At 38.4% G+C, this 20,559-nt stretch overlaps 9 protein-coding genes across 11 annotated transcripts; 4 read left to right on the top strand and 5 right to left on the bottom strand.

Moving 5' to 3' along the window:
* Positions 1-405: 405 nt before the first annotated feature.
* Positions 406-1,013, bottom strand: LOC111806357 (pectinesterase inhibitor-like). The gene has a single exon (XM_023691624.1). It carries the CDS (start codon positions 945-947, stop codon positions 480-482), a length of 468 nt encoding a protein of 155 aa, XP_023547392.1. The 5' UTR covers positions 948-1,013; the 3' UTR covers positions 406-479.
* A 961-nt stretch (positions 1,014-1,974) lies between these two features.
* LOC111807182 (TMV resistance protein N-like) lies at positions 1,975-6,653 on the bottom strand. 3 transcript variants are annotated; one of them, XM_023692784.1, is made up of 6 exons: positions 6,089-6,653; positions 4,903-6,013; positions 3,987-4,265; positions 3,391-3,914; positions 2,958-3,297; positions 1,975-2,740 (listed from the first exon to the last, which is right to left on the bottom strand). In XM_023692784.1, the coding sequence occupies exons 1-6, from the start codon at positions 6,568-6,570 to the stop codon at positions 2,150-2,152; spliced, it is 3,327 nt and encodes a 1,108-aa protein (XP_023548552.1). In that variant the 5' UTR covers positions 6,571-6,653; the 3' UTR covers positions 1,975-2,149. The 3 variants fall into 3 exon arrangements, with proteins under 3 accessions (XP_023548552.1, XP_023548551.1, XP_023548550.1); XM_023692783.1 differs by having other exon boundaries at positions 1,975-2,710; positions 2,958-3,914; XM_023692782.1 differs by having other exon boundaries at positions 2,958-3,914.
* Positions 6,654-7,126: 473 nt separating this feature from the next.
* Positions 7,127-7,739, bottom strand: LOC111807727 (pectinesterase inhibitor-like). The gene has a single exon (XM_023693578.1). The coding sequence runs from the start codon at positions 7,737-7,739 to the stop codon at positions 7,191-7,193; it is 549 nt and encodes a 182-aa protein (XP_023549346.1). The 3' UTR covers positions 7,127-7,190.
* Positions 7,740-9,815: 2,076 nt separating this feature from the next.
* Positions 9,816-10,364, bottom strand: LOC111807787 (pectinesterase inhibitor-like). Its single transcript, XM_023693656.1, has one exon. It carries the CDS (start codon positions 10,362-10,364, stop codon positions 9,816-9,818), a length of 549 nt encoding a protein of 182 aa, XP_023549424.1.
* A 1,131-nt stretch (positions 10,365-11,495) lies between these two features.
* LOC111807789 (pectinesterase inhibitor-like) lies at positions 11,496-12,026 on the top strand. Its single transcript, XM_023693657.1, has one exon. The coding sequence runs from the start codon at positions 11,496-11,498 to the stop codon at positions 12,024-12,026; it is 531 nt and encodes a 176-aa protein (XP_023549425.1).
* A 448-nt stretch (positions 12,027-12,474) lies between these two features.
* On the bottom strand, positions 12,475-13,193 carry LOC111807790 (pectinesterase inhibitor-like). Its single transcript, XM_023693658.1, has 2 exons — positions 13,175-13,193; positions 12,475-12,881 (listed from the first exon to the last, which is right to left on the bottom strand). The coding sequence occupies exons 1-2, from the start codon at positions 13,191-13,193 to the stop codon at positions 12,475-12,477; spliced, it is 426 nt and encodes a 141-aa protein (XP_023549426.1).
* A 574-nt stretch (positions 13,194-13,767) lies between these two features.
* LOC111807791 (pectinesterase inhibitor-like) lies at positions 13,768-14,298 on the top strand. Its single transcript, XM_023693659.1, has one exon. The coding sequence runs from the start codon at positions 13,768-13,770 to the stop codon at positions 14,296-14,298; it is 531 nt and encodes a 176-aa protein (XP_023549427.1).
* A 555-nt stretch (positions 14,299-14,853) lies between these two features.
* LOC111807792 (pectinesterase inhibitor-like) lies at positions 14,854-15,402 on the top strand. Its single transcript, XM_023693661.1, has one exon. It carries the CDS (start codon positions 14,854-14,856, stop codon positions 15,400-15,402), a length of 549 nt encoding a protein of 182 aa, XP_023549429.1.
* Positions 15,403-16,116: 714 nt separating this feature from the next.
* LOC111806378 (ankyrin repeat and SAM domain-containing protein 6-like) lies at positions 16,117-20,082 on the top strand. Its single transcript, XM_023691669.1, has 6 exons — positions 16,117-16,451; positions 17,378-17,439; positions 17,543-17,808; positions 18,321-18,395; positions 18,492-18,554; positions 19,786-20,082. Exons 1-6 carry the CDS (start codon positions 16,345-16,347, stop codon positions 19,828-19,830), a joined length of 618 nt encoding a protein of 205 aa, XP_023547437.1. The 5' UTR covers positions 16,117-16,344; the 3' UTR covers positions 19,831-20,082.
* Positions 20,083-20,559: the final 477 nt, after the last annotated feature.

Genomic DNA, 20,559 nt, shown 5'->3' on the forward strand with positions numbered 1-20,559 from the left:
CTCCTTAGCAGACGCGTTTTAAAACTTTGAGGTGAAGCCTGGGAGGGAAAACCCACTAACTACTTTTGATCATTCGTCGAAACCTACGTTATATTACAATCATTCCAATGTCAAGCAGACAAAAGGATTCAACGCTTAGCAATTAAGCATCTAATTTATGGAGTATGATCACTCCTTACATTTGTTGTTTTTCTTTTGTAACCATTTGGACTAAATTTGGGTACTGTAAAAATCACTTCTTAGTAAATTTGACATATGTGTAAACTTTGTTCATTATATGCAAGTAAACGATCANTTTTTTTTTTTTTTTTTTTTTTTTTTTTTTTTTTTTTTTTTTAAGTAAGAGTGAAACCAAAAATTTATATGATGCAAAGGAGACTTTTATTGGATCATGGCATTCTAAGTACAAAAGCACAACCAAAAAGGACTTAGGAACGCGTTCATGGCATTCTAAGTACAAAGACACAACCAAAAAGGACTTAGGAACGCCCCAGAAGAAGATTGGATATAACCAAGATAATACTACACATATCTTCTACAACCTTCTCGTTGTTAGACAGCACCGATGGGTTCTTTGGCGGCTGCGTGAAGTTGTCCATACAGTCGCCGACCTCCGTCATGGCTCCAAAAGCCTGAATGTTGACGCCATTGTAGTAACCTTTCCGCAAGTTGTGCTTCGCATCCTCGATGTCGTCGGCGGCATTGTCATAGTGTTTGGCACAGGTGGCGTAGCGCTCCTTAAGCTTGCGATCGGCCGCCTTGGAAGCGAGGGACTGGGCGAGGGCATGGGTTTTAGTAGCCTTGTTGTGGGCGAGGTTGAGGGTAAAGGTGGCCAGCCCTTTGAGGTCAGTGGTGCCAGCAGATTTCAAGACGTTAAAACAAAAAGAAGGGTTTCTAGTTTTCTTGCAGATGGTGGAAGGGACGCTGTTGGGGAAAGATGCATGCATGGGAACCACGCCATTGAAGAAGAAAAGTGAAAGGATGAAGGCTAAAAGAGAAGAGACTGCAAGAAAAGTAGAAGACACCATTTTTTTTGTCTATTTTTGCTCAATTAATTCATATCGAGGGTTTCGAACAAATACCTTTTAATAGCTTTTGAGAATAGAATTTTAAGTAAAACGCTATTAAAAGAAAAACGAAAGAAAATTGAGGGTGTGTCTCTTCCGTTCTTTACGTTACGCTTTATTTAACATAGCATCACGTGAAAAGACCTCAAAATCTAGGGTACGCTTTTTTCTTTTCAAATGCTAATCACAAACTTCTCCCAACTCATTGTCTCGTTCGTTTGTTCGTTCCATCATCTTCTGCCATTGTTGCCTAGAATTGAAAAATAAGCCGGAATTAGGGTTTGAACCAGTTATCATTATTGTCATAAAATTTCTTCTCACTCTTTTAAAATTATCTCTTATTAGTATTTCTCACTCTTTTAAAATTATCTCTTATTAGTATTGGCTTTTTTATTTTGATAAAATGTGTTAGGCTTTGAAGTCCTATTCCTGGACAAGAAATTTAAGTCCTACCATTTGAAAACCATTTGAAAAATACAAGAAATTCAAGGTTATTAATGTAATATTGAACCCTACGCAGTTAACATACCATAAGGTCGTATTCAATAAATAATCTAAAGAATATATGGTATATGAAGAATGTTAATACGTCCGACAAATATTTGTTTTACCAATATTTTTTGTTGGCATCACAAAAAGTAGTCCTTGCCATCATTGTGTTTTGACGTTTTGACGTGAGGAATATGAGTCAAACTTAGCTTAGTTAAAATCATGGGACGTGGGAATCATGCGTTGAGAAGTTAGTAATCGTGGAACATTTCTAGAAGAAGTTATCAGTTGTGAAATTTCACATCAATTAGAGAAAGGAACGAAGCATTCCTTATGAGTGAGTGGAAACCTCAACGCCCGGTGTGCCGGTGAGGATGCTCGGCTCTCATGGGGTGTGAATTATGAAATCCCATGTCAGTTAGAGAGGAGAACGGAACATTCCTTATAAATATCTGAAAACCTCACACATTTAGGCTGATGGTGATATGTAACGTCTAAAATAGTCTAAAATAAACAATATCTGTTGGCGCTCGGTAACTCGGTGGCATTTATTTTATTTTTTATTTTTTTGCTTCTAAAAGAAAACAAAATAATCAAAGTCTTCGGCAGTGGCCTCTTTTCTTCATTACTGTCAACTTTTGCCATAATCTGAAGGAGTTCTTCAAGAGAATAAAATTGCCCTTCCATGCAACGGCTGCCTCGTCTTCTTCCATATTAATCAAACGAACTCCACATTTTTTCAAACCCATTGAAGGAATAGAGTGAGAAGGATTAACCCTGAGACCAAATCGAAACTCTATCTCCAAATATGACTCGGTGCAAGGCAACACGAACATCCAAACATGATCTACCGTTTCCATGCCTGAACCCAAGAACACATGCCCACAAGCTTCGTCCTCCTCCCTAGCAGACCCATCTAGTTCCTTTTCAATGATCATTGATGCAGAAATGGCGAAGGAAACGACGGTGGTGATGTTTTGTGGGTGAGTCGGGCCAAAAACCACGCACAAAGCAAAGCAAATCTTGTTGCCATTACGTGCATTTGGATCCCATTTCATACTGATTGAAGAACCCATTTTGGTTGTTGTAAACCAATCTGGAATCTCACTCCCAGGTATCATAATGCTTAGCTTTTCTGTCTGGAAGGCCGTCTTCTGCATATCATAAAATCCACTCATCATCCACTGTGATATTAATGCAACAAAATTTAGAAACTTTATTAGTTTTTATCACGTGGGTGAAGATTCAAACTTAGTTTGAACATTTGATGTGAGATCCCACATCGGTTCGGTTGGGGAGGAGAACGAAACATTTTTTATAAAGGTGTTAAAACCTCCCCTAGCAGATGGCTGTACATTTGACTTCTTAATCGAAAAAATATACGAACGGTCCAAAACTAACCTGCATCCATGAAGTGAGCAAAGTTTGGATGTGTTTATCGTCGGCTAATTGGTAGCAATTCAGAAGGTTGACCTCTGTCATGAAGTACAAACGGTCCATCTTGGAAATGGCTGTAGATGTTTTCAGTGAAATGCAATCCTTCATCTTCAACTTCATAATCCTTGCCGGGAGCTCTGGAACCTGCACAAGTTTCTTGCATCCATTCATGTTTAAGGATCTTAGATTATGAAGTTGAGCTAAGCTTGCTGGAAGCTCAGTGAAGCTGTTGTTACTTAGATTCAGCATTCTCAGCCACACCAAACCCTCGATCCCTTCTGGGATCGTTTCAATGTTGCAATTGCTAAGATTCAATTCAGTAAGAGAGTAAATACCAGACATTGATGGGATTCCGAAAACGCCGCTCCTTGGAGCTCTATACAAACTTAGGACTAACCATTTGATCGTCACACGTTGAGCACCGCCGTCCAACGTTCTTGTTCGGTTTCCAAGCTTTGAACATCCACAGAGATTGAGGGATTCAAGGGAGGATAGCCTGTTAAAGGAAAAAGTAACAGAAACCAACTTCTTACAATTCATTAAATTTAGTACCGTCAGGCGATTCAAGCTTGCAACTGATGAAGGTAGCTCAGCTATGGAGGTGCCATCTAAACGGAGTTCCAGTAAACTATCTGTATTGCCTATAAATTCAGGGAGCTTCTTGAGCTTTGAACAACCAGAGAGAATGAAAACTTCAAGATTATGTATGGTAATCTGGAGGGGAAGATTAGTGATATTGATGCAATCTTTCATACTCAGAAAAGTGAGTTTTTTGGCAATGAATATGGATGGATGGATGTTGCTCAGATTAGTGCAGCCTTCAAGATCTAATCTTTCTAGATTTGGAAGCTGTGTGAAGTTTGGAGTTTTGAACAATTTCTGAGAGTGCCCAACTTTGATATACTTCAGCTTCTCCAAATTCTATCAGAACATTGAACAAATTCTTAAAACATGTAAGGATTAAACTGCAAAAGAACAGCTAAATATTGTTACCTTTTCTCCATGCCAAAGTTGTTTCAAATTGCTGTAGCACATGTGGAGCTGAATGAGGTTATAGTCTACTTCAGAATTCAATGGCAGAAACTCAAAAGGATATCTTTTCCACTTCAAATATCTTAACTCACTCGGAATGCAGCATTCCGATTGGTCTTGCAGTCTCACATTGTGAAAGTTAAGCAACCTAAGTTGGTGCATTCTTGACAATGAGAGTGGGATTAGAACAATTTTTCCTGTGGACTTCAAAAATATGCTTTGGATCGATGCTTCTGTGACCTGCAAATTTGAAAGTTGATACAAAGAAATAAGAGAATCTTCACTAGATATAGAGATCATTGTTAGGAATCACGAACCCTCCACAATAGTATGATGTTGTCCACTTTGAGCAATAGCTCTCATGGCTGCGCTTTTGGTTTCCCCAAAAGGTCCCATACCAATGGAAACGTATTCCTTACTTATAAACTCATGATCATCCCTTAGTTAGTCAATGTGGGACTCCCTCCCAACAATCCTCAACGGTCCTCTCCTCGAACAAAGTACACCGTAGAGCCTTTTTGAGGCCTATGGAGCCCTCGAACAGCCACCCCTTAATCAAGACTCGACTCTTTCTCTTGAGCCCTTGAACAAAGTACATCATTTGTTCGACACTAGAGTCACTTTTGACTACATCTTCGAGACTCACGACATCTTTTGTTTGACACTTGAGGATTTTATTGATATGGCTAAGTTAAGAGCATGACTCTGATACCATGTTAGGAATCACAGACCCTCCACAATGGTATGATATTGTCCACTTTGAGTATAATCTCTCATGGCTTTACTTTTGGTTTCCCTAAAATGCGTCGTACCAATGGAGATGTATTCCTTACTTAAAAATCCTCAACAATAATAACAAATGAGCATCACATCTTACCACACTTTTAATGTTGTTGAGGCACCACAGCCGATCTCGAACAGGTTTTTGATGAACAACTTTTCGACCCATTTCTTGCAATAAATCATGCATTTGTAATCTATCAGGATGAGATAAAGTTATGAGAGATTTTTGAATGAGAAGTTCAACGTTTCTCTTGGCATATAAATCACATCCATCCAGTATTTCCTCTACAAGATCCCTTCTCTTTCCCTTGAAGAAGCAAGCAATATCAAGAAAAATCTCCTTCTGCTCATCATCCAACCCATCGTAACTTACTTTAAGACACTTGAAAATCTTGTCATCAATACTCCAACCTCCTTTGAGCCTTTCTATAACGTAATCCCAAACGCTCAAATCTTTGTTCTGTAAAGAGCTCCCCAAGACTTGAAGTGCTAGAGGATGACCACCAGCAAGCTTAACAATGCGGTCGGACTGTCCCAAATAACCTTCTCTTGGACACCTTTCCTTAAAAGCATTCAAACTTAGGAGTTGAAGGGATTCCTCGTACTCAAGTTCTTCCATTTTGAACATTCTTTTCACCCCATGTGTCGATAGCAAATCAGCATTTCTTGTTGTGATGATGACTCTGCTACCATCGACAAAGCAATCCTTGTCGGGTATCAATTTCGTTATTTGGTCAAGATGATCCACATCATCTAGGACAAGAAGTGTCTTCTTTAGGGAAATTGCTTTGCTAATCAAAGCCCTGCCATCTAGATCATCCCCTTTGTCAATCTTCTTCATTGAGAATGTTATTCCTGAGAGGAGTTTGCTTTGTAAATGTGTGATACCAGCCGTTTCGAATTGCTCTCGAACGTTGGAGATGAAGCAATGAGCTTTGAATTCGCCTCGAATTTGCTCGTAACAAACTCGAGCTATGGTTGACTTGCCAATGCCACCCATCCCATGTATTCCCACCAAGATCACATTATTATCCTCGTCGTCGTCGTCATCATCATCATTCGAGTTTGGATTCAAAAGGGAAAAAAGATGGTTTAGTTTTGAAGTGACTCCCACAACTTTTTCTTTCTCAATGAGTGTCAAATTAGGTTTGATTCTTCTCAATATTGCTTCACAGATGTCTTCTTTAAGCTTTGATTCAAGCGTTCTAATCAATACGAACAAAACCTAAGAGTTTTAAAATTGAAGAGATTAACAAAAAGGGGAAAGAATAGTTGATTACCGATTATCAGAAGCCCAAGCTTTAAGGCCGGCGATCTCAAACAGAGCCTTCCTCCATTGAAGCACCTTCGAGTCGTCTTCTCCAAATCTGGCTTCATGTTTAAGAAAAGCTTTCCCAAAACTTCCCCTCTGGTTTCGAACATCAGAAAGATCCACTTTGTAAAAGATAGGCATAACCTTCATTCCCATATGCTCTCTGCACTCGAGTATCTTAACCAACTCCGCAAGGCACCATCGTGAAGAAGCGTAGTGTTCTGAGATCACAACCACGGCCATCCTCGAAGCCTCAATGGCTGCAAATAGCTCTGAATAAATGTTTGTTCCTTCTTCCATCTCGTCGTCGTCTTTGAATGTGTGGATCCCGTTCTGTACGAAGGCTTCGTAGAGATGGTCTGTGAAACCGCCGCGAGTGTCTTCGCCTCTAAAACTTAGAAACACGTCGTATTTCCAAAGGCGACTTGACGACGACGAAGAAGCCGCCATGAATGGAAGTAATCGAGAGCTTAATTTTGTTTGAAACTCATCTTGCTCTGCGTAGACTCTTCTGGTACGGTTCCCTCTTATCAAACCCTGTAGTCCTTAACCACTCTCTCTCTCACTAATATCTAATTTATAATAAATTAATTTAAATTTTTTATAAAATTCAAATATCAAATATTAAATATTCTTAATTTTTTAAAAAAATTATAAATATAAAAAATTCACATGTATATATTTTAATAGTGTTGTCGATTCACGTTGATTTGGTCAATAATTTAATAATGAAAATGTTTCAATTTGCTATATAATGAAAATAATTTAATATTGCAATAGATAGTGAGATATTGAAGTTGATAGTTACAATAATTAAGCATAATTCTACCATTTTGGCATTTTCTTATTTTAATTAATGGTATTTAACATTTATTATACAATAATTTTTTACACAAATTAAATAATAATAATAATAAATAATAATAATATAAAATTTTATTTTACCATTCTATTATATTATTATTTATTGAGTAATTTTAAAATAAAGCTCAAATTTATAGGAATCAAAACAGACATTATTGATTTATGGCATTCCAAGTACTACATAGGAAAGGTTGAACAAAAAGGAGTTAGGCACGCCCAAGAAGAAGATTGGCTATAACCAAGATGATACTACAAATATTTTCCATAGCCTCCCCGTTGCCCGATAGTGCCGATGGGTCCTTCGGCGGCTGTGTGAAGCTATCTAGACAGTCGTCGGCCTCCGTCATGGCTGCGGACGCCTTAATGTTGACGCCATTGTAGTCACCTTCCCTCAAGTTGCTCTTCCCATCCTCGATGTCGTCGGTGGCATCGTCGTAGAGTTCAGCACAAGTGGAATAGCGCTCCTTAAGCTTGGGATCGGTTGCCTTGGACGCCAGGGACTGGGCAAGGGCATGGCTTTCAACAGCCTTGTCGTGGGCGAGGTTGAGGGTGAAGGTGGCTAGCCCTTTTAGGTCTGTGGTGCCAGCGGATTTCAACGCGTTAAAGCAAAAAGAAGGGTTTCTAGTTTTCTTGCAGATGGTGGAAACGACATCGTCTGGGGAAGCTGCATGCATGGGCACAACCCCATTGAAGAAGAGAAGTGAAAGGACGAAGGCTAAAAGAGAAGAGACTGCAAGAAAACTAGAAGATGCCATTTTTATTTTTTATGTTTTTTTTGTCTGTTTTGCTCAGTTAATTCATAGGGTGGGTTTACGTATTTATACACTCGCAAATATACCTTTTAATAGCCTTTTCAAGTTAGAATTTTATTTTAAGTAAAACGCTATTAAAAGAAAAACCAACAAAAATAGAAAGAATAGGTTACGCTTTTTTCTCTCCAAACCCAATCACAAATTTAGCTTGGTTAGGTTATTATGCACACTTTTCTTGGTGTGTTACACGTCTTCCTCCATTGCATCAATAGGTGTAACTTGGTGTACTTTTGACTCATTGGACATGGGAGTCATAATATACTCTCTTCTAAGTACTTTTGACTGACTGGGACTGACTGGACATGAGAGTCGTAATCTACTCTCTTCTTAGTGACTGACTGGACATGAGAGTCGTAATCTACTCTCTTCTTAGTAAGATTGTGAATGACTGGACATGGGAGTCGTAATCTACTCTCTTCTTAGTAAGATTGTGACTGACTGGACATGGGAGTCGTAATTTGAAGATCATATTCAATAAATAGCCTAAAAAATATATAGTATATAGATAATGCTAATAGTTAGACTATAATTGTTTTTAAGAAAAGCATTCAAGAGTTGATGAGCCGTTTATCATCACGATAGGTGTCAAGTAGAAGTGCAGTGATGTATAGGGATTCGTTGTACTCAAGTTCTTCCATTTTGAACGTTCTTTTTCGTCCCGTATGTCAAAAGCAAATCAACATTTCTCATTGTGATGATGACTCTACTAACATCGCCAAAGCAATCATTTTTTAAGAAAATTGCTTTGTTTATCAAAGCCATGCCTTGTAGATCATCCCATATGTCAATCTTGTTCATTGATCATGTTATTCTTGGGAGGAGTTTGCTTTGTAAATGTGTAACTCCATCGTTTTCGAATCGCTCTTGAACATTGGAGACGAAGCAATGAGTTTCGAATTCGCCATGAACTTAAGATATGGTTGTCTTGCCAATGCCACCCGTCCCATGTATTCTCACCAAAATCACATTATCATCATCATTATTCGAGTTTGGATTTAAAAGAGAAAGAAAGTTGGTTTAGTTTTGAAGTGACTCCCACAACTTGTTCTTTCTCAATGAGTGTTTTAAAAGAGAAAGAAAGTTGGTTTAGTTTTGAAGTGACTCCCACGGCTTGTTCTTTCTCAATGAGTGAAATCTCGCATTGGTTGGAGAGGAGAAACACCCTTCATAAGAGTGTGAAAACCTCCCTTAACAGACACGTTTTAAAAACATTGAGGACCCTTCATAAGAGTGTGAAAACCTCCCTTAACAGACACGTTTTAAAAACATTGAGGGGAAACCCGAAAGAAAAAGCCCAAAAGAACGATATCGAGTTTGGACGATTACAAATGGTATCAGAGCCAGACACCAGATGATGTGCCAGAGCCTTCCACCATTGAAGAACCTTCAAGTCATCTTCTCCAAATCTTGCTTCATTAACATCAGAAGGATCCACTTTGTGAAACATGGGCATAGTCTTCTTAACCAACTCCGCAAGGCACCACCGTGAGGAAGCGTAGTGTTCTGAGATCACAACCACCGCCATCCTCGAACCCTCAATGGCTGCAAAGAGCTCTGAACCGATGTCTGAAACCGCCGCGAGTATTTTGGATGTTGAATGGAATGATCGGAGTTTATAATCAAAGAATACTCTCTATTGTGTTCATTTAAACATTTTAATAACATTTTAATATTATAGTGTATTTAAAATTTTATAAATTCAAATATCAAATATTAAATCTTTTTAAATAGATTTAAAAGTAAAATTTTAATCTATTTAAAAGTAAAATAAAATTATAATTTACCCTATTTTTAGATTGGTCGGGTTCAAGGTCAAACTTAAGGTAATTTTAGGTCTAATTCAAATAATAATAATAAATAAATAAATAAATAAAAACTTAATCTAAGGTACAATAATTTAGAGTAGTCGGGTTATTGAGTCAAAACAGACATATTATTGATTCATGGCATTCAATGATTCATGGCATTTTAGGTACAAGTTTTGTAGTATAAAATGAAGAAATGTGGAACAAAAAGGAGTTAGGCATGCTCAAGAAGAAGATTGGCTATAACCAAGATGATACTATAAATATCTTCAACGGCCTTCCCATTGCCCGGGAGCGTCGATGGGTCCTTTGGCAGCTTCGAAAGGCTGAACAGACAGGCATCGACCTCCGTCATGGCTCCAAAAGTATAAGTGTTGAGCCCTTTATAGTCACCTTTCCCCAAGTAGCCCTTCGCACCCTCGATGTCCTTGACGGCATCGTTATAGCGTTCGACACAAGTGTCGTAGTGCTCCTTAAGGTCGGGATCCGCAACCTTGGACGCCAGGGACTGGGCAAGGGCACGGTTTCCAGTAGTCTTTTCGTGGGCGAGGTTGAGGGTGAAGGTGGCCAGCCCTTTTAGGTCTGTGGTGCCAGCAGATTTCAACACGTTAAAGCAAATAGAAGGGTTTTTAGTTTTCTTGCAGATGGAGGAAGCGACGTCGTCTGAGGAAGCTGCATGCATGGGCACGACCCCATTGAAGAAGAGAAGTGAAAGGACGAAAGCTAAAAGAGAAGATACTGCAAGAAAACTAGAAGATGCCATTTTTATTTATTTATTATTTTTTTTTTTTGTCTGTTTTTGCTCAATTAGTTCATACGAAGGGTTTACATATTTATACACTCACAAATGTACCTTTTAATAGCTTTTTCTAGTTAGAATTTTAAGTAAAACTCTATTAAAAGAAAAATTAACAAAAATAGAAAGAATACGTTACCCTTTTTTCTCTCCGAACCCAATCATAAACTTAGCTTCGTTATTATTTACATTTTTTTTTTGGTGTGTTATAGGATACACCGTCCATAGGTGCCACTCTCGTGTTAACTTTTGACTGACTACACACGAGAGTCAGCTTTATACATGGTAGGCTTATTGAATCACCTAAAAAACTGAAAAAACTCTTAAATGCGAAAATTCATAACATGACTAAAATCAAGTCATTATACAATCATCTTTAAAAATATTAATTTTCTCAATTAACGAATTTATAAAATTAAATTAAATATTTTATGGTAAAATCTTATTCAAACTTATTGTATATGATACTCGCACTCACATGAACGACTAATCAGTCATATCGATAGTGTTACCGACATAAAATACCAAACTTTATTTGTATACTATTAAAAATAAATGATTAATTATGAGCTGTTATAACAATATTCATCCATGCTAAGGAAGGCAACAAAATAAATAATGTAATAATAACCTTCCAAATTAAACCCTATATCATAATTAATTAATTAATTAATTAATACGACGAATAAAATAGGATAAAGTTTATTGAGTTTCTATCTCTTTAGTTCTCTAATTCTTGCCTTATCGAGATGTTTATTGATTCTTGGTCTAACCCAATCGAGACTCAGCTCATGTTCATTTAAGCTGGTTCATGCAATTTTCATGGTTGACCCAATCGAGGTCGCTTTGCTCATCGACCCATTGGAGGTTCTGTACGAGATTCTAGCCCACGTGTCATAATCTATGAGTCGCCAACTCATTCTATGTTCATGTGACTACGATAACACGGCCGAAAATTAAATAAGAAATTAAGATGGAATTTTTTAAATAATGGTAACACATTTATTGCACCCGTTATCATTTTGAATTTGGAAATTATATATATATATATATATATATATGAACCATGAATATGAAATTAAGAAAAAGCACACAAAAATGGCGAATTCTATGGTTGTTGCAGTCTCTTCTCTTTTTGTCCTTTCAGTTCTCTTCTCCAATGGCGATGCAGCTTCCCCAAACGACGTCGTTTCCACCATCTGCCCAAAAACTAGAAACCCTTCTTTTTGCTCGGACGTGTTGAAATCTGCTGGCACCTCGGACCTCAAAGAGCTGGCCACCTTCACCCTTAACCTCGCCCATGACAAGGCTGCTGAAAGCCGTGCCCTCGCCCAATCCCTAGCATCCAAGGCCGCCGATCCCAAGCTTAACGACCGCTATGCCACCTGTGCTGAACTCTACGACAATGCCGCCGACGGCATCGAGGATGGGAAGAAATACTTGGGGGAAGGTGACTACAATGGCGTCAACATTAAGGCGTCTGCAGCCATGACGGAGGCCGGCGACTGTCTCGACAGCTTTACGCAGCCGCCGGAGGACCCATCGGCACTGCCTGGCAACGGGAAGGCTGTGGAAGATATTTGTAGCATCATCTTGGTTATAGCCAACCTTCTTATTGGGTCGGTCTAAACTCCTTTTTGTTGTACCTTTCTTGATTTTAATAAGCGATATTTATAATCGTGAATTATAGTTTACCATATATATCATATTTAATCAAATATATAGATATTTACGTTTTATTACCGCTTATTATTGGTATCATATTGATTTTAGCAAATATTCTTAATGATAACGGTTTATAGGCAAATAGAGACTACATTGACAATGGTTGGATGAGGATGAAAAGAGTGTTGTTGTGATTATTGATTGGATGTCTAATTGTCGACATTGACAAGTCATTTACGATTAAAAGTGACTGTGTCATTTTATTTCCGTTAATATGATTCAAAGATAGAAGTGAAGGACGAGAGTAAAAGCAAAAGAATAAATTAGGATTCAAAACAGACATATTATTGATTGATGGCATTCTACCGAGGTTTGTAGTATAAAATGGAAAGAAAGGTTAAACAAAAATGAGTTAGACACGGCCAAGAAGAAGATTGGCTATAACCAAGATGATGCAACAAATATCTTCCACAGCCTTCCCGGTGGCAGGCAGCGCCGATGGGTCCTTCAGCAACTGCGTGAAGCTGTCGAGACAGTCACTGGCCTCCGTCATGGCTGCAAACGCCTTAATATTGAGGCCAATGTAGTCACCTTCCCCCAAGTTGTCCTTCCCATCCTCGATGTGGTCGACGGCATCATCGTAGAGTTCAGCACAGGTAGCATAGCGCTCCTTAAGCTTGGGATCAGCAGCCTTGGACGCCAAGGACTGGGCAAGGGCACGGGTTTCAACAGCTTTGTTGTGGGCGAGGTCAAGGGTGAAGGTGGCTAGCCCTTTCAAGTCTATGGTGCCAGCAGATTTCAAAACGTCGTCTGGGAAAGCTGCATGGATGGGTACAACCCCATTGAAGAAGATAAGTGAGAAAACTAGATCGTGCCACTCTCGGTTAACGACTGACTACACATGAGACTCATAACTTTACGGGTAGGCTTACTGAATCAACTAAAAACTACTTCAATTCATTCAAATCAAAGAAAAAACTCGACTAAAATGGAGTCATATATGATCATCTTGTCAAATATTAATTTTCTCAGTTAATAAATTTATTAAAAAAAATTAAATATTTTATAATAAAATCTTATTCAAACTCATTGTATACCATACTCCCACTCACATATTTCTTTGTCAACCATATGGTTAATGCTATCGGAATAAAATAACAAACTTTATTTATATATTATTAAAAATAAATGATTAATTATGAGTTGTTATAACAATATTCACCATGTGTTATGTAATAAAAACCTTGCAAATTAAACCGTATATCATAATTAATTAATTAATACGATGAATAAAATAGGATAAAGTTTATTCGAGTTCTATCTCTTTAGTTCTCTAATTCTTGCCTTATCGAAATGTTTATTGATTCATGGTCTAACCCAATCGAGACTCGGCTCATGTTCATTTAAGCTGGTTCATGCAATTTTTCATGGTTGACCCAATCGAGGCCGCTTTGCTCATCGACCCAGTGGGGGTTCTGCACGAGATCCTAGTCCACGTGTCATAATCTATGAATCGCCAACTCATTCTATGTCCATATGACTACAAGTCACCGCCCGAAAATTAAATAGGAAATTAAAATGGAATTTTATAAATAATGGTAACACATTTATTGCACATAAAAATTTGGAAACAAATCACCATCCATTGTATATATATATATTAGGTATGAACAATGAATATGAAATTAAGAAAAAGCACATAAAAATGGCGAATTCTATTGTTCTTGCCGTCTCTTCTCTTTTTGTCCTTTCAATTCTCTTCTCGAATGGCGATGCAGCTTCCCCAAACGACGTCGTTTCCACTATCTGCCCAAAAACTAGAAACCCTTCTTTTTGCTCAAACGTGTTGAAATCTGCTGGCACGTCAGACCTCAAAGGGCTGGCCACCTTCACCCTCAACCTCGCCCATGACAAGGTTACTGAAAGTCGTGCCCTTGCGCAGTCCCTGGCGTCCAAGGCCGCCGATCCCAAGCTTAAGGAGCACTATGACACCTGTGCTGGACGCTTCGATGATGCCGTCGACGACATCGAGGGTGCGAAGAGTAACTTGGGGAATGGTGACTATAATGGCGTCAACACTTATGCTTCTGCAGCCATGACGGAGGCCGATGACTGTCTGGACAGCCTTACGAAGCCGCCAAAGGACTCGTCGGCGTTGTCTGGCGACGGAAAGATTGTGGAAGATATTTGTAGCATTATCTTGGTCGTATCCAATCTTCTGATTGGGGGTGCCTAATTCGTAACTTTCTTGATTGCCATGAACTAATAAAAAGTCTACTGAATTTAATATTAGCACATGGTTTTAATTTATTTTTGGTTGTCTACTTTGCTTTGTTCGAGGACTCGAGAATAGCTGAGCCTAAACTAAGGGGAGGTCGTTTGTGGGCTCGATAGGCCTTGGGGGAGGCTCTATAGTGTAGTTTGTTCGAGAGAGGAATAATTATGAATTTATAAGTAAGGAATACATGTTCATTCATATGACATATTTTGGGAAGTCCAAAGCAACATTGGCAAAAGATTATGGAATGAAACGTTTCCTCGAATTGAAGAAACGAACAAACGGACGACATAATGAATTGGGAGAAGTTTGTGATTGGCGTTGGAGAGAAAAAAGCTTAACCTATGCTTTGGGGTTTGTTCATATGATGCTATGCTAAATAAAGCGTAACCTAACGAACGAGACACACACGCTTAATTTTATCCTCAGAATCTATTAAAAGGTGTAGTTTTTGTAGGATATAATGTATATATATGTGTGTGTAAGCCGTTAATTGAGCAAAAACAGACAAAAATGGCGTCTTCTACTTTTGTTGTAGTCTCTTCTCTTTTAGCCTTCGTCCTTTCACTTCTCTTCTCCAATGGCGTCGTTCCCATGCATGCATCTTTCACAAACGGTGTCCCTTTCACCATCTGCAAGAAAACTAGAAACCCTTCTTTATGCTTTAACGTCTTGAAATCTGCTGGCACCACAAATCTCAAACGCCTCGCCACTTACACCCTCGACCTCGCCAACAACAAGGCTGCTCAAAGCCATGCCCTCGCCCAGTCCCTGGCATCCAAGTCCGCTGATCCCAAGCTTAAGGAGCGCTACGCCATCTGTGCCGAACACTACAACAACGTCGTCGTCGTCATCGAGGGTGCGAAGAGCAACTTGGGAAAAGGTGACTACAATGGTGTCAACATTCAGGCCTCTAGAGCCATTACCGAGGCCAGCGACTGTCTGGACAACTTCACGCAACCGCCAAAAGACCCATCAACGCTGTCGGGCAATGGGAAGGCTGTGGAAGATATTTGTAATATTGTCTTGGTTATAGCCAATCTTCTTCTTGGGCGTGCCTAACTCCTTTTTGTTGTACCTTTCTTGATTTAATCAAATATTTGTTCATTTTTATAGAGTCAAATATCTTGTATTCATTTATTGTTCTTGATTATGTGAATGATTATGAATATATAACTTTCACCACTATTCAGGTGGGATGATTTTAGCAAACATTCTCAATAACAACAGTTTATAGTGCAAATAGAGACGACATTGACAATGGTTGGATGAAGAGGGAAAGAGTATCGTTGCTATTACCGGTTGGATGTCTAATTGTCCAGACGATAATTATAGTATCTTGTACCTGAACCGGTGGCTCACTTTTTTATGAGTAACAGAGAAGAGGATCTTAGAGTTCTAGGGTTGGGCCATAAGGGTTTCTTAACGGTTTTTATTATTTTTTTTATTTTTTATTTCTCATCGGGACAAGCACAGTTGAAGAATGCAGTACAATGAAGAGTTGTATGCTGCGTTCGGGGAAGATGAATCACTCTAAAAAATGAATCTATTAATTCTCTCTCAATTGGTTGGACTATAGGACGATAGTGAAATGGTAGGAGACGATAATCTAACACGGGTCATTTGATTGCATTTGGGTATGATGTATATATACACACACACGTATATATACACACACACACATATATATATATATAATATAATATAATAAAATAAATTCGTAGGTAATGTTAATGGGGGCTAATATTTAAAAAGCAAAAGATTTTTAGATACGAATTGGACTGCTGCGGTTCATTGGAAGACAAAAGATTGCACTTTTTCATCTGCAACGAAGGAAAAACAAGAACTGCAGCTCCCCTCGCTATCTCGCTCCTTCAATTCTTCCGATTTCTTTACCCTTCAAAACTTTTCTGAAATCTGTACCATCATACGTGCTTCAAATTTTGCTCTCGAGCAGGATTTAGGGTTAGGGTTGAGTTGTTCGTCCCTCGTGTAGCTCTAAACATGTATGCTGATCGATTGGAGACCGAGACCCATAGGTCGATAAAGGACCGCCTCAATGGAAACTCTTCCGACCTTTCTGCTCGCCGGCGCCCGATTACTGGGAAGAGGTTCGTCTTCTTTTTTTTTTCTTTTTTTTTTTTCCACCCTCGTTTGGCGTTTTTGGGATTTTTTTGAAATGTGGGAAGTAATTGTTTTTAGGAATTTGTACTGTTATTCGCAAGTTTTAGTACAATGGTGGAATTTAGGGCTAACATACTTCCGTAGTGTCTTTTGCTGTAGTTGAACTTGCTGGTTTTTTGCGATTTTACTTGAGAGTGAAGGTGTTGCTACTTTTGGTTGTAACTTCATGGTTCTTCTCGTTCGAGTTGTTTTTGGAACCTTGTAGATTTGTATGTCTTTTAAGCTCCCTGAGCTGTTGCAGCTTCCATGGAATGCATGAGGATTGTTTGGTCACATTAGGTCGATTCAGAGTAATGGTTTCCGCCAGAGCAGTCGGACGGACTTCTGCTAGCAGTAATATAAGTGAATGAATCCCATCCCCTGTCAAGTTCAGTGCTTATGCCCCTTTAGAGATAGGTAGAGATAGGGAGAGGGGCGAGCAAAAGAGCTCATTCTTTCATTTTGAAATCTTTAGATTCGTAAGATCATGATAGAGTCCTCTTTACTTGATATTAAATTCTTAAAGCTCCCGCCGCCCTACAACTAGTATAGTATAGCAGAGCTGCCAGCTTCAAAGCAGACTTGATTATTAGAGAAATGGGCGATGTTTAGTGGATTAATGGTTGTGCTCGTGTTATTTTTGGCTTCATGATCTTGTGCAGTGCCAAGATTATGCTAAAGATTTGTGACACATTCGTTATATAGATTCAAAGTATAATTGGGATTTACCATTGCCGAAAACTTACTGGGTCGATTCGTGCTAGCATATTTTGGTGTGAGTGGATGAGTTAGCTTGGTTTGAGGATCTACAATGCTATTAATTTTTGAGTTGTTCTGATTTCATTATATTTTGTCCATACCATATGCATTTCAGGCGGAGAGAAGATGACAAGTGGGAGCATGATCTCTATGAGAATGATAAGCCGCAAACTTCAAGTATGAATTGAGTGTAATTGTATCAGTCATCTAAAACCCATCTTTTGTTAGATGATTCTAATTCACTTTATAAGTTTTTGATTATGTTCTATTGGCTTTCAAGACCGCAAAGTCGATGCTCGAGATCTCCGCTTGAAGCTCCAAAAGAAAAGTCAGCAACAAAGTGGAGCTGCATCATTTTCAGGAGTGCGGGACCTACGTGAAAAGTTATCTGGCACAATGAAGCCACAAGCTGCAAATAATGATCCATCGAAACTAAAATTGGAAGTTACAAAAACATCCCGAAAAAGGGATACTGTCGAAACTCGTCCTTCAACCACTCAAAAAGTGGTAGCCAACCCTGCAACTAGGAAAAGGGCTACTCAAAAGGCAAGAAACTTGCATTAATTTTTATGTCATTTTTGTTTAGATTAGAAAATATATATTCTGTCAAACACATGATGGAGGTTAGGTTGGTCACCTTTTCTGAGAAACTAATTTCTTTTGCTCGTTGACATTGGTCGGGAGGACTTCTGGAAGTTATTTGTTTAAGTACACCCTTTTCTTTTACTTTTTTGCTTCGTTGGCTTCTGAATTCTCTCGGAGCGCCTCGGTTAGGTCAGGGTATTCAAATTAGTGCATCTGGTATAGTCTCTGTCTTGCTACTTTGCTAATGAACTGAAGAGACTTCCTATCTGTAGGCCAAATGCATGTTATATACGTTGATGCTTTTAGTCGAATTAAAATCTAAATAGGCTTACTCAATGCTATCCTAGACTCGTAGTAATCAAACTAGGAATAGCCGACCTTACGTTGCAGCCGAGTAACCATGTGAACTACTGAAAATTAAATGTTTTGTTTTTTAATTTTTCTTTTCTTGACTAACACGAGTCTTGATGCAGGGTGATACATCAGTGGATGACTTCCTACAGTCCTTGGGCCTTGAAAAATATTCCATTACGTTTCAAGCAGAGGAAGTATGAAAATCTTATGTTTCAAGTATAAAATCCATTTTTGAAGATTTCAGCCGGACTTCCCTGAACTAATTAGAACTTTGAACCTCTTTCATATAGGTTGATATGACGGCGCTTGTACACATGGGAGATGAAGATCTCAAGGCTTTAGGAGTGCCAATGGTAAACTTACAAGAGCATGATTTGATTTCATTTCAAGCTTTTAGTATTATCATTATTATTGTGTGCATTGTATGTTTTCAGCCATCTTATATCTTTACTTGTGTACTTGAGTAGCTGACTTGAACTCACTATTTAGTATTTAGCTATTAACATTTAAGAAGTGGTTTCAAATGCTTTCTTGTCTTAAGTTGATGAAGCTGTGAGGTATTTATGTTTCTTAAGCAGCTAGTTCTCTGAATTCTAATATTTGAACCTATCACTACTAGGAGTAATTGCAGTATGTGGCTTCTCAGATAAGAAAGTATTTGGTCAGTTATATTTAATCAAAAGTAATAGCTAAGAGAGAGGTTATATGTAGACTCAACCAATGCAAGCTAGCTCTCTCACCTCATTAATTGTTCTCCAATATTGAGGTGCATTTTATGTTATAGAGCTTTACTAAAAGATTCGGGTGAAACTGAGTTGGCTAATTGTGAGATCCCATATTGGTTGGAGAGGGGAACGGAGCATTCTTTACAAGGGTGTGAAAACCTCTCTCTAACAGACGCATTTTAAAACCTAAAACCTTGAGGGGAAGCTTGGAAGGGAAAGCCCAAAGAAGATAATATCTGCTAGCGGTGGGCTTGGGCTGTTACAAATGGTATCAGAGCCAGACACCGGGCAGTGTGCTAGTGAGGACACTAGGCCCCCAAGGGGAGTGGATTGTGAGATCCCACATTGGTTGAAGAGGGGAACAAAACATTTTTTTATAAGGGTGTGGAAACCTCTCCCTAACAAATACGTTATAAAACCTTGAGGGGAAGCCTAAAGATATAATATGTTACACTAATACACAAATAGGCAACAAACTAACATCGCTCTTAGAAGTTTGAAACTTGTTTAACTTCAAGATCTTTCATCCAAACTGTGCAGAAGAATTGTGGAAGAATCTTTTAAGTTTTCTGTACCGTTTCTTGTCTTAAACAAGGCAGTTCTCTGTTATTGGTTGGATAATAGTCATGTACTCTTGATAGGAAGATATAGCAAGCAAGAGACGTCTATATGCCAAATTTTGATAACCCTTCATGTGAGAATAACTTAAAAACAGAAAAATACTGTCAACATTCTTCAAGACTATACTAGACTCAATCTACGACGTGTTTGCCATCATTTTGTTCGCTCGCTCGCTCGTTTCTTGTTTTAATGCATGGAAGCAAGAAGGTTGTACTCAAGTTATGAACTGTGCTTTCAGGGGCCAAGAAAGAAGATCCTTTTGGCATTGGAAACAAGAGTCTGAATGATGGAAAGCGGGTAGAGGAAGTTCCTGTTCGCAGATGTTTTATTTTATACCAGCAACTAGACTACTGTGAACAAGTAAGCCTGTCATTCTTCCGCCACCCGTTCTTGCTTCCTTTTCCCCTTTTTATTCCATTTTTGCACTGCTCAGCTTACTGTAAGGATTCATGTTCATCGTTAAGGACCTCAAAATGTTTAGCTATGGATGAAAATATGGGATTTAGTACATGTGGGTATGCCTTACCTGACCTCAAAATCTTATATTCATACTTCAATAGGAATATATATATTAAAATAGCGATGAAGAAATTTGAAAATATTGGTTTATTATCACTAGGATCCCACGTCAGTTCAGGAGGAGAACGAAACATTCTTTATAAGGGTGTGGAAATCTCTCCTTAGCAATCGCATCTTAAAAACCTTCAGGGAAAGGCCGAAAGGATTAGGTTGACTATGTCATTTACATTAATTTCCCGGGATAAAATTGAAATTGTATTTAGAATAATAATAGGATAAAAAAGTCAACCTTAATAATTATTATTACTATAATAAAGCCAGCCTCTCATTGGAATTGAGAGCGAGATCCCGTTTGCAAGTTGCTGGCTGCCTTTTAATTTTGACTTGTAATCATGGTTATTAATTAATTGATTAATAATTAATAATTAATAATAATAATAATAAATTGGTTGGTTGGATTAGGTTTGGTTTGGTTTTACGAAATATGAATGCT

This window comes from Cucurbita pepo, chromosome LG12 (genome assembly GCF_002806865.2).
Source record: "Cucurbita pepo subsp. pepo cultivar mu-cu-16 chromosome LG12, ASM280686v2, whole genome shotgun sequence".
Classification (NCBI taxonomy): domain Eukaryota; kingdom Viridiplantae; phylum Streptophyta; class Magnoliopsida; order Cucurbitales; family Cucurbitaceae; genus Cucurbita; species Cucurbita pepo.